Below are 12,867 nucleotides of genomic sequence, written 5' to 3' on the forward strand. Positions count from 1 at the left end.
GAACATGTTCCAGTCTGTGCTAGCAAAACAGTCCTGTAGCTTAGCATCTGCGTCATCTGACCACTTTTTTATTAACCGAATCACTGGTGCTTCCTGCTTCAGTTTTTGCTTATAAGCAGGAATCAGGAGGATAGAGTTATGGTCAGATTTGCCAAATGGAGGGCGAGGGAGAGCTTTGTATGCGTCTCTGTGTGTGGAGTAAAGGTGGTCTAGAGTTTTTTTCCCTCTGGTTGCACATTTAACATGCTGGTAGAAATTAGGTAGAACTGATTTAAGTTTCCCTGCATTAAAGTCCCCGGCTACTAGGAGCGCTGCATCTGGATGAGCGTTTTCCTGTTGATTAATGGCCTTGTACAACTCATTCAGTGCAATCTTAATGCCAGCATTGGTTTGTGGTGGTAAATAGACAGCTATGAAAAATATAGATGAAAACTCTCTTGGTAAATAGTGTGGTCTACAGCTTATCATAAGATACTCTACCTCAGGCGAGCAAAACCTCGAGACTTCCTTGGTATTTGATTTTGTGCACCAGCTGTTGTTTACAAATATACAGAGACCGCCACCCCTTGTCTTACCAGAGTCTGCAGTTCTGTCCTGTCGATGTAGCGTATAGCCTGCTAGCTGAATGTTATCATTGTTGTCGTTCAGCCACGACTCCGTGAAACATAAGATATTACAGTTTTTAATGTCCCGTTGGTAGGATAACCGTAATCTTAAATCGTCAATTTTATTCTCAAAAGATTGAACGTTGGCTAATAGGATTGATGGGAGAGGCAGTTTACTCGCTCGCCGTCGGATCTCTACGAGGCACCCGGATCTGCGTCCCGCGATATCTCCGTCTCTTCCTCACGCGAATGACGGGGATCTGGGCCTTGTCGGGTGTCTGTATGATATCCTTCGCGAACGCCTCGTTGAAGAAAAAATATTCGTCCAATGCGAGGTGAGTAATCGCTGTCCTGATATCCAGAAGCTCTCTTTGGTTATAAGAGACGATGGCAGAAACATTATGTACAAAATAAATTACACATAACGCGGAAAAACACACATAATAGTACAATTGGTTAGAGGGCTGTAAAACGGCAGCCATCTTCTTCCGGCGCTGTTCCATCATTCAACTGTGGGTTTGCACAACCGAAACATTTCTGCACAAACTGTCAGAAACCGTCTCAGAGAAGCACATCTGCATGCTCGTCGTCCTCACCAGGGTCTTGACCTGACTGCAGTTCGGCATCGTAACCGACTTCAGTGGGCAAATGCTCACCTTCAAATGGCCACTGGCACGCTGGAGAAGTGTGCTCTTCATGGATGAATCCCAGTTTCAATTGTTCTGGGCAGTTGTATGGGCGAGCGGTTTGCTGATCTCAACGTTGTGAACAGAGTGCCCCATGGTGTATTTTATATTTTGAGATCTGGCTGCGGACCCTCTGCAGGACCTTGGACCTGACTTTGAGAACCCCTGCTGTACAGTATGGTTTAAATGTGGACAAGTGATGATTGATTTGTACTAATTAGACTTCATAGATAAGAGAGAGAAAGAGATGATGAGATGGAGGGAGAGAGAAAATAGAGAGTGAGGAGGGTGAGAGGGTTAGGAAGAGAGAGAGACAGAGAGAGAGAGAGAGAGAGGAGGGTGTGAGGGGTAGAGAGAGAGAGAGAGAGAGAGAGAGGAATAGAGAGAGAGAGAGAGGAATAGAGAGAGAGAGAGAGAGAGACAGGAGGGTGTGAGGGAGACAGAGAGAGAGAAAGAGAGCTAGGAGAGATGAGATATGACAGATGAGAAGCAGGGGATGGGAGCATGCATGGAATGAAGGATAGAGAGGAGGGAAAAAAGTATTTGATCCCCTGCTGATTTTGTATGTTTGCCCACTGACAAAGACATGATCAGTCTATACTTTTAATGGTAGGTTTATTTGAACAGTGAGAGACAGAATAACAACAACAAAAATCCAGAAAAACGCATGTCAAAAATGTTATAAATTGATTTGCATTTTAATGACGGAAATAAGTATTTGACCCCCTCTCAATCAGAAAGATTTCTGGCTCCCAGGTGTCTTTTATACAGGTAACGAGCTGAGATTAGGAGCACACTCTTAAAGGGAGTGCTCCTAATCTCAGTTTGTTACCTGTATAAAAGACACCTGTCCACAGAAGCAATCAATCAGATTCCAAACTCTCCACCATAGCCAAGACCAAAGAGCTCTCCAAGGATGTCAGGGACAAGATTGTAGACCTACACAAGGCTGGAATGGGCTACAAGACCATCACCAAGCAGCTTGGTGAGAAGGTGACAACAGTTTATTCGCTAAAATGGAAGAAACACAAAATAACTGTCAATCTCCCTCGTCCTGGGGCTCCATGCAATATCTCACCTCGTGGAGTTGCAATGATCTTGAGAACGGTGAGGAATCATCCCAGAACTACACGGGAGGATCTTGTCAATGATCTCAAGGCAGCTGGGACCATAGTCACCAAGAAAACAATTGGTAACACACTACGCCGTGAAGGACTGAAATCCTGCAGCACCCACAAGGTCCCCCTGTTCAAGAAAGCACATATACAGGGCCGTCTGAAGTTTGCCAATGAACATCTGAATGATTCAGAGGAGAACTGGGTCAGATGAGACCAAAATCGAGCTCTTTGGCATCAACTCAACTCGCCGTGTTTGGAGGAGGAGGAATGCTGCCTATGACCCCAAGAACACCATCCCCACCGTCAAACATGGAGGTGGAAACATTATGCTTTGAGGGTGTTTTTCTGCTAAGGGGACAGGACAACTTCACCGCATCAAAGGGACGATGGACGGGGCCATGTACCGTCAAATCTTGGGTGAGAACCTCCTTCCCTCAGCCAGGGCATTGAAAATGGGTCGTGGATGGGTATTCCAGCATGACAATGACCCAAAACACACGGACAAGGCAACAAAGGAGTGGCTCAAGAAGAAGCACATTAAGGTCCTGGAGTGGCCTAGCCAGTCTCCAGACCTTAATCCCATAGAAAATCTGTGGAGGGAGCTGAAGGTTCGAGTTGCCAAACGTCAGCCTCGAAACGTTAATGACTTGGAGAAGATCTGCAAAGAGGAGTGGGACAAAATCCCTCCTGAGATGTGTGAAAACCTGATGGCCAACTGCAAGAAACGTCTGACCTCTGTGATTGCCAACAAGGGTTTTGCCACCAAGTACTAAGTCATGTTTTGCAGAGGGGTTAAATACTTATTTCCCTTATTAAAATGCAAATCAATTTATAACATTTTTGACATGCGTTTTTCTGGATTTTTTTGTTGTTATTCTATCTCTCACTGTTCAAATAAACCTACCATTAAAATTATAGACTGATCATGTCTTTGTCAGTGGGCAAATGTACAAAATCAGCAGGGGATCAAATACTTTTATCCCTCACTGTAGGATACCAAGACAGACACAGATGGACAGACAGGCAGACATGCAGACAGATCCTCCTCGGCCTAAAGCCTGCTCAGGAGTTCAAATCAAATCAAATTGTATTTGTCACATACACGTGTTTAGCAGATGTTATTGCGGGTGTAGCAAAATGCTTGTGCTTCTAGCTCCGACAGTGCAGTAATATCTAACAAGTAATATCTAACAATTTCACAACATATACCCAATACACACAAATCTGAGTAAGGAATGGAATTTAAGAATATATACATATATGGACATGCAATGACAGAGCGGCATGGACTAAGATACAGTAGAATATTATAGAATACAGTATATACACATGAGATGAGTAATGCAAGATATGTAAACATTATTAAAGTGACTAGTGTTCCATTTCTTAAAGTGGCCAGTGATTTCAATAGGCAGCAGCAGCCTCTAGTGTGCTAGTGATGGCTATTCAACAGTCTGATGGCCTTGAGATAGAAGCTGTTTTTCATTCTCTCAGTCCCAGCTTTGATGCACCTGTACTGACCTCGCCTTCTGGATGATAGCGGGGTGAACAGGCAGTGGCTTGGGTGGTTGATGTCCTTGATTATCTTTTTGGCCTTCCTGTGACATCTGGTGCTGTAGGTGTCCTGGAGGGCGGGTAGTTTACTCCCGTTAATGCGTTCGGCAGACTGCACCACCCTCTGGAGAGACCTGTGGTTGCGGGTGGTGCAGTTGCCGTACCAGGCGGTGATACAGCCCAACAGGATGTTCTCAATTGTGCATCTGTAAAAGGTTGTAGGTGCCAAGCCAAATTTCTTCAGCCTCCTGAGGTTGAAGAGGCTCTGTTGCGCCGCCTTCACCACACTGTCTGCGTGGGTGGACCATTTAAGTTTGTTAGTGATGTGTACCCCAAGGAACTTGAAGTTTTCCACCTTCTCCACTGCGGTCCTGTCAATGTGGATAAGGGGGTGCACCCTCTGCTGTTTCCTGAAGTCCACAATCATCTCCTTTGTTTTGTTGACGTTGAGTGAGAGGTTATTTTCCTGGCACCACACTCCGAGAGCCCTCACCTCTTCCCTGTAGGCTGTCTCGTCATTGTTGGTAATCAAGCCTACTACAGTTGGGTTGTCTGCAAACTTGATGATTGAGTTGGAGGCGTGCTTGGCCACACAGTCATGGGTCAACAGGGAGTACAGGAGGGGGCTGGGCACGCACCCTTGTGGAGCCCCAGTGTTGAGGATCAGCGAAGTGCAGATGTTGTGTCCTACCTTCACCACATCGAGGCAGCCCGTCAGGATGTCCAGGACCCAGTTGCACAGGGCGGGGTTCAGACCCAGGGCCTCAAGCTTAATGATGAGCTTGGAGGGTACTTTGGTGTTGAATGCTGAGCTATAGTCAATGAACAGCATTCTTACATAGGTATTCCTCTTGTCCAGATGGGATAGTGCAGTGTGCAGTTTGATGGCGATTGCATCGTCTGTGGATCTATTGGGGCGGTAAGCAAATTGAAGTGGGTCTAGGGTGACAGGTAAGGTAGAGGTGATATGATCCTTGACTAGTCTCTCAAAGCACTTCATGATGACAGAGATGAGTGCTATGGGGCGATAGTCATTTAGTTCAGTTATCTTTGCTTTCTTTGGTACAGGAACAATGGTGGCCATCTTGAAGCATGTGGGGACAGCAGACTGGGATAGGGAGAGATTGAATATGACCATAAACACACCAGCCAGCTGGTCTGCACATGCTCTGAGGACGCGGCTAGGGATGCCGTCTGGGCTGGCAGCCTTGCGGAGGTTAACATGCTTAAATGTCTTACTTATGTCGGCTACAGAGAAGGAGAGCCCACAGTCCTTGGTAGCAGGCTGCGTCGGTGGCACTGTGTTATCCTCAAAGCGGGCGAAGAGGGTGTTTAGCTTGTCTGGAAGCGAGACGTTGGTCTCGGCGACGTGGCTGGTTTTCCTTTTGTAGTCTGTGATTGTCTGTAGACCCTGCCACATACGTCTCGTGTCTGAGCCGTTGAATTGCGACTCCACTTTGTCACTACACTGATGTTTTGCCAGTTTAATTGCCTTGCGGAGTGAGTATCTACACTGTTTGTATTCTGTATTCTGTCATATTCCCAGTCACCTTGCCACCTTGCCACCTTGCCATCTATCTCTCTCTGTCCTGTTCACAGGCTTAACAGTGTGGTAGGTCTACACACACACACACACACACTCTCTTCTCTTTCACTCATACCCCTCTCTTTCCCTCTCTTCTCTTTCACTCATACCCCTCTCTTTCCCTCTCTTCTCTTTCACTCATACCCCTCTCTTTCCCTCTCTTCTCTTTCACTCATACCCCTCTCTTTCCCTTTCTCCTCAGGTCTTGTAACTCTTTCATCATCCTCCAATCTTCTCTCACACATCGTAAATGTTTTAGTTTTAGTTTTCCTCTTGTTCCTTTCAATGTTCTACTTCACTAACATACTGAATCCTTTTTGTCTTCGATTCAGCTTATTTTTGATCACATAAAAGGTCTCTATCTCTCTCTGTCCTGTACTCTCTCTGTCCTGTACTCTCTCTGTCTGACGTACCAGAGATGAGAATAGTGCATTACAGAGAAACACTTAATCGTTCGTGCTCAGTAGGGCTCTCCTGAGGCAGAGGGACAGAGCTACAGCCCAAGTGGTGCCCTGTTCCAATAATGGCCCTGGTCAAAAGTAGTGCACTATAAAGGGAGTAGGGTGCCATTTGGAACACTTCCCGAGACACAGAGAAGGGTCCTGGGGGAATTGGCTTCCAACAAATCAGTGGTTTGTTTTTGAAAAGCTGTGACTAAGTGGCCTCCTCTTCCTCCTCCCATTATTAATCACCACCAATTAATGTGTGTGGCTCCGTGAAACAAGCTGAAACTTCCTTAAGGTGAGATTAATCTGCTGTAGTTCCTTTGTGATGCTCATTTATCTTGTCTCAGCACATTTAACACAGCTCTCCCAGAGCCTTGATGGAATTACATTACAGTAGAGGCAGAGTGTGTGTCCCAAATGGCACCTTATTCCCAATATATCGGCCCGGTCAAAAGTAGTGCACTATAAAGGGAATATGGTGCCATTTGGGACAGAACCAGGGTGTCTGATGATGAGACACAGACAGAGACCTGCTGTACTGTAGGTAGTCAGGGTGGGTGATGATGAGACACAGACAGAGACCTGCTGTACTGTAGGTAGTCAGGGTGGGTGATGATGAGACACAGACAGAGACCTGCTGTACTGTAGGTAGTCAGGGTGGGTGATGATGAGACACAGACAGAGACCTGCTGTACTGTAGGTAGTTGGGGTGGGTGATGATGAGACACAGACAGAGACCTGCTGTACTGTAGGTAGTTGGGGTGGGTGATGATGAGACACAGACAGAGACCTGCTGTACTGTAGGTGTTGGGGTGGGTGATGATGAGACACAGACAGAGACCATCAATCAATCAATTTTATTTTATATAGCCCTTCTTACATCAGCTAATATCTCGAAGTGCTGTACAGAAACCCAGCCTAAAACCCCAAACAGCTAGTAATGCAGGTGTAGAAGCACGGTGGCTAGGAAAAACTCCCTAGAAAGGCGAAAGCCTAGGAAGAAACCTAGAGAGGAACCAGGCTATGAGGGGTGGCCAGTCCTCTTCTGGCTGTGCCGGGTGGAGATTATAACAGAACCATGCCAAGATGTTCAAAAATTTTCATAAGTGACAAGCATGGTCAAATAATAATCAGGAATAAATCTCAGTTGGCTTTTCATAGCCGATCATTAAGAGTTGAAAACAGCAGGTCTGGGACAGGTAGGGGTTCCATAACCGCAGGCAGAACAGTTGAAACTGGAATAGCAGCAAGGCCAGGCGGACTGGGGACAGCAAGGAGTCACCACGGCCGGTAGTCCCGACGTATGGTCCTAGGGCTCAGGTCTCTCAGTTGGCTTTTCATAGCCGATCATTAAAGAGTTGAAAACAGCAGGTCTGGGACAGGTAGGGGTTTCGTAGCCGCAGGCAGAACAGTTGAAACTGGAATAGCAGCAAGGCCAGGCGGACTGGCCTTGCTGTACTGTAGGTAGTCAGGGTGGGTGATGATGAGACACAGACAGAGACCTGCTGTACTGTAGGTAGTCAGGGTGGGTGATGATGAGACACAGACAGAGACCTGCTGTACTGTAGGTAGTCAGGGTGGGTGATGATGAGACACAGACAGAGACCTGCTGTACTGTAGGTAGTCAGGGTGGGTGATGATGAGACACAGACAGAGACCTGCTGTACTGTAGGTAGTCAGGGTGGGTGATGATGAGACACAGACAGAGACCTGCTGTACTGTAGGTAGTCAGGGTGGGTGATGATGAGACACAGACAGAGACCTGCTGTACTGTAGGTAGTCAGGATGGGTGATGATGAGACACAGACAGAGACCTGCTGTACTGTAGGTAGTCAGGATGGGTGATGATGAGACACAGACAGAGACCTGCTGTACTGTAGGTAGTCAGGATGGGTGATGATGAGACACAGACAGAGACCTGCTGTACTGTAGGTAGTCAGGGTGGGTGATGATGAGACACAGACAGAGACCTGCTGTACTGTAGGTAGTCAGGGTGGGTGATGATGAGACACAGACAGAGACCTGCTGTACTGTAGGTAGTCAGGGTGGGTGATGATGAGACACAGACAGAGACCTGCTGTACTGTAGGTAGTCAGGGTGGGTGATGATGAGACACAGACAGAGACCTGCTGTACTGTAGGTAGTCGGGGTGGGTGATGATGAGACACAGACAGAGACCTGCTGTACTGTAGGTAGTCAGGGTGGGTGATGATGAGACACAGACAGAGACCTGCTGTACTGTAGGTAGTCGGGGTGGGTGATGATGAGACACAGACAGACCTGCTGTACTGTAGGTAGTCAGGGTGGGTGATGATGAGACACAGACAGAGACCTGCTGTACTGTAGGTAGTCAGGGTGGGTGATGATGAGACACAGACAGAGGCCTGCTGTACTGTAGGTAGTCAGGGTGGGTGATGATGAGACACAGACAGAGACCTGCTGTACTGTAGGTAGTCAGGGTGGGTGATGATGAGACACAGACAGAGACCTGCTGTACTGTAGGTAATCAGGGTGGGTGATGATGAGACACAGACAGAGACCTGCTGTACTGTAGGTAGTTGGGGTGGGTGATGATGAGACACAGACAGAGACCTGCTGTACTGTAGGTAGTTGGGGTGGGTGATGATGAGACACAGACAGAGACCTGCTGTACTGTAGGTAGTCAGGGTGGGTGATGATGAGACACAGACAGAGACCTGCTGTACTGTAGGTAGTCAGGGTGGGTGATGATGAGACACAGACAGAGACCTGCTGTACTGTAGGTAGTCAGGAGTGGGTGATGATGAGACACAGACAGAGACCTGCTGTACTGTAGGTAGTCAGGGTGGGTGATGATGAGACACAGACAGAGACCTGCTGTACTGTAGGTGTTGGGGTGGGTGATGATGAGACACAGACAGAGACCTGCTGTACTGTAGGTAGTCAGGGTGGGTGATGATGAGACACAGACAGAGACCTGCTGTACTGTAGGTAGTCAGGGTGGGTGATGATGAGACACAGACAGAGACCTGCTGTACTGTAGGTAGTCAGGGTGGGTGATGATGAGACACAGACAGAGACCTGCTGTACTGTAGGTAGTCAGGGTGGGTGATGATGAGACACAGACAGAGACCTGCTGTACTGTAGGTAGTCAGGGTGGGTGATGATGAGACATAGACAGAGACCTGCTGTACTGTAGGTAATCAGGGTGGGTGATGATGAGACACAGACAGAGACCTGCTGTACTGTAGGTAGTTGGGGTGGGTGATGATGAGACACAGACAGAGACCTGCTGTACTGTAGGTAGTTGGGGTGGGTGATGATGAGACACAGACAGAGACCTGCTGTACTGTAGGTAGTCAGGGTGGGTGATGATGAGACACAGACAGAGACCTGCTGTACTGTAGGTAGTCAGGGTGGGTGATGATGAGACACAGACAGAGACCTGCTGTACTGTAGGTAGTCAGGATGGGTGATGATGAGACACAGACAGAGACCTGCTGTACTGTAGGTAGTCAGGGTGGGTGATGATGAGACACAGACAGAGACCTGCTGTACTGTAGGTAGTCAGGATGGGTGATGATGAGACACAGACAGAGACCTGCTGTACTGTAGGTAGTCAGGGTGGGTGATGATGAGACACAGACAGAGACCTGCTGTACTGTAGGTAGTTGGGGTGGGTGATGATGAGACACAGACAGAGACCTGCTGTACTGTAGGTAGTTGGGGTGGGTGATGATGAGACACAGACAGAGACCTGCTGTACTGTAGGTAGTCAGGGTGGGTGATGATGAGACACAGACAGAGACCTGCTGTACTGTAGGTAGTCAGGGTGGGTGATGATGAGACACAGACAGAGACCTGCTGTACTGTAGGTAGTCAGGGTGGGTGATGATGAGACACAGACAGAGACCTGCTGTACTGTAGGTAGTCAGGGTGGGTGATGATGAGACACAGACAGAGACCTGCTGTACTGTAGGTAGTCAGGGTGGGTGATGATGAGACACAGACAGAGACCTGCTGTACTGTAGGTAGTCAGGGTGGGTGATGATGAGACACAGACAGAGACCTGCTGTACTGTAGGTAGTCAGGGTGGGTGATGATGAGACACAGACAGAGACCTGCTGTACTGTAGGTAGTCAGGGTGGGTGATGATGAGACACAGACAGAGACCTGCTGTACTGTAGGTAGTCAGGGTGGGTGATGATGAGACACAGACAGAGACCTGCTGTACTGTAGGTAGTCAGGGTGGGTGATGATGAGACACAGACAGAGACCTGCTGTACTGTAGGTAGTCAGGATGGGTGATGATGAGACACAGACAGAGACCTGCTGTACTGTAGGTAGTTGGGGTGGGTGATGATGAGACACAGACAGAGACCTGCTGTACTGTAGGTAGTCAAGGTGGGTGATGATGAGACACAGACAGAGACCTGCTGTACTGTAGGTAGTCAGGGTGGGTGATGATGAGACACAGACAGAGACCTGCTGTACTGTAGGTAGTCAGGGTGGGTGATGATGAGACACAGACAGAGACCTGCTGTACTGTAGGTAGTCAGGGTGGGTGATGATGAGACACAGACAGAGACCTGCTGTACTGTAGGTAGTCAGGGTGGGTGATGATGAGACACAGACAGAGACCTGCTGTACTGTAGGTAGTCAGGATGGGTGATGATGAGACACAGACAGAGACCTGCTGTACTGTAGGTAGTCAGGATGGGTGATGATGAGACACAGACAGAGACCTGCTGTACTGTAGGTAGTCAGGGTGGGTGATGATGAGACACAGACAGAGACCTGCTGTACTGTAGGTAGTCAGGGTGGGTGATGATGAGACACAGACAGAGACCTGCTGTACTGTAGGTAGTCAGGGTGGGTGATGATGAGACACAGACAGAGACCTGCTGTACTGTAGGTAGTCAGGGTGGGTGATGATGAGACACAGACAGAGACCTGCTGTACTGTAGGTAGTCAGGGTGGGTGATGATGAGACACAGACAGAGACCTGCTGTACTGTAGGTAGTTGGGGTGGGTGATGATGAGACACAGACAGAGACCTGCTGTACTGTAGGTAGTTGGGGTGGGTGATGATGAGACACAGACAGAGACCTGCTGTACTGTAGGTAGTCAGGGTGGGTGATGATGAGACACAGACAGAGACCTGCTGTACTGTAGGTAGTCAGGGTGGGTGATGGTGAGACACAGACAGAGACCTGCTGTACTGTAGGTAGTCAGGGTGGGTGATGATGAGACACAGACAGAGACCTGCTGTACTGTAGGTGTTGGGGTGGGTGATGATGAGACACAGACAGAGACCTGCTGTACTGTAGGTAGTCAGGGTGGGTGATGATGAGACACAGACAGAGACCTGCTGTACTGTAGGTAGTCAGGATGGGTGATGATGAGACACAGACAGAGACCTGCTGTACTGTAGGTAGTCAGGGTGGGTGATGATGAGACACAGACAGAGACCTGCTGTACTGTCGGTAGTCAGGGTGGGTGATGATGAGACACAGACAGAGACCTGCTGTACTGTAGGTAGTCAGGGTGGGTGATGATGAGACACAGACAGAGACCTGCTGTACTGTAGGTCGTCAGGGTGGGTGATGATGAGACACAGACAGAGACCTGCTGTACTGTAGGTAGTCAGGGTGGGTGATGATGAGACACAGACAGAGACCTGCTGTACTGTAGGTAGTCAGGGTGGGTGATGATGAGACACAGACAGAGACCTGCTGTACTGTAGGTAGTTGGGGTGGGTGATGATGAGACACAGACAGAGACCTGCTGTACTGTAGGTAGTTGGGGTGGGTGATGATGAGACACAGACAGAGACCTGCTGTACTGTAGGTAGTCAGGATGGGTGATGATGAGACACAGACAGAGACCTGCTGTACTGTAGGTAGTCGGGGTGGGTGAGTCCTACTGTAATGTGATGCTAGATAGGTCAGAGTCATGTGAAAGGCAGAGGCTTTGGTTTGGTTTGTTATAATGTAAGTGAATGAGGTCTATCCTAATGGAGAGTTATGCAGATGGGTGTATTTTTGTAGGGGCTCCATTATATATGTCTCCTTTCAAGTCTAGCTGGGCATATCCTAGAGGTTGTGTGTGTAGGTACGTACGTAGGCCTGTCTCTAACCCCTGTCTCTGGGTGTTTCTACCTCTAGGTCTCTGTCAGGACGAATAGTGGGTGGCGTGTGGTGGTTCTTCACCCTCATCATCATCTCATCCTATACGGCCAATCTGGCTGCTTTCCTCACGGTGGAGAGGATGGTCTCCCCCATAGAGAGTGCTGAGGACCTGGCTAAACAGACTGAGATCGCCTACGGAACTCTGGATGCTGGTTCCACTAAAGAGTTCTTCAGAGTGAGACCTGTGGTTTAGTCATAGACACACACCTGTTTAACTAGCATCTACATGCAGTTTACACACACACACACACACAATTCTAACCCCTCCTCTCTCCCCAGCGGTCTAAGATTGCAGTGTTTGAGAAGATGTGGTCGTACATGAAGTCGGCCGACCCCTCAGTGTTTGTGAAGACCACAGACGAGGGAGTGATGAGGGTCAGGAAGTCTAAAGGGAAGTACGCCTACCTGTTAGAGTCCACCATGAACGAGTACATCGAGCAGAGGAAACCCTGTGACACCATGAAGGTCGGAGGGAACCTGGACTCTAAAGGATACGGCATCGCCACGCCCAAGGGCTCTCCCCTCAGGTAATAACGTGTAACTGCACCTCTGCCTCAGAGCTCGAAATGGCTTAGGCAGCTTTTTTTGCATGAATATTGTTTTGTATGGAGATACTGGATACATCCCTTTTCCCTATATTGTGCACTACTTTTGACCAAGGCCCACAGGGTGCTGGTCAAAAGTAGTGCACTATGTAGGGAAT

General features: G+C 48.4%; 1 protein-coding gene across 5 annotated transcripts in view; it reads left to right on the forward strand.

Annotated features, from left to right (window-relative positions):
- gria1a (glutamate receptor, ionotropic, AMPA 1a) overlaps window positions 1-12,867 on the forward strand; it is a 184,598-nt gene that overhangs the window by 154,227 nt on the left and 17,504 nt on the right. For all 5 annotated transcript variants that reach the window (XM_041839048.2, XM_041839054.2, XM_041839062.2 and 2 more), the window contains exons 12-13: window positions 12,141-12,339; window positions 12,444-12,691. In XM_041839048.2, the coding sequence (XP_041694982.2) occupies window positions 12,141-12,339; window positions 12,444-12,691 (447 nt within the window). The remainder of the gene's footprint in view (window positions 1-12,140; window positions 12,340-12,443; window positions 12,692-12,867) is intronic.

This window comes from Coregonus clupeaformis, chromosome 2, assembly GCF_020615455.1.
Source record: "Coregonus clupeaformis isolate EN_2021a chromosome 2, ASM2061545v1, whole genome shotgun sequence".
NCBI classification, from domain to species: domain Eukaryota; kingdom Metazoa; phylum Chordata; class Actinopteri; order Salmoniformes; family Salmonidae; genus Coregonus; species Coregonus clupeaformis.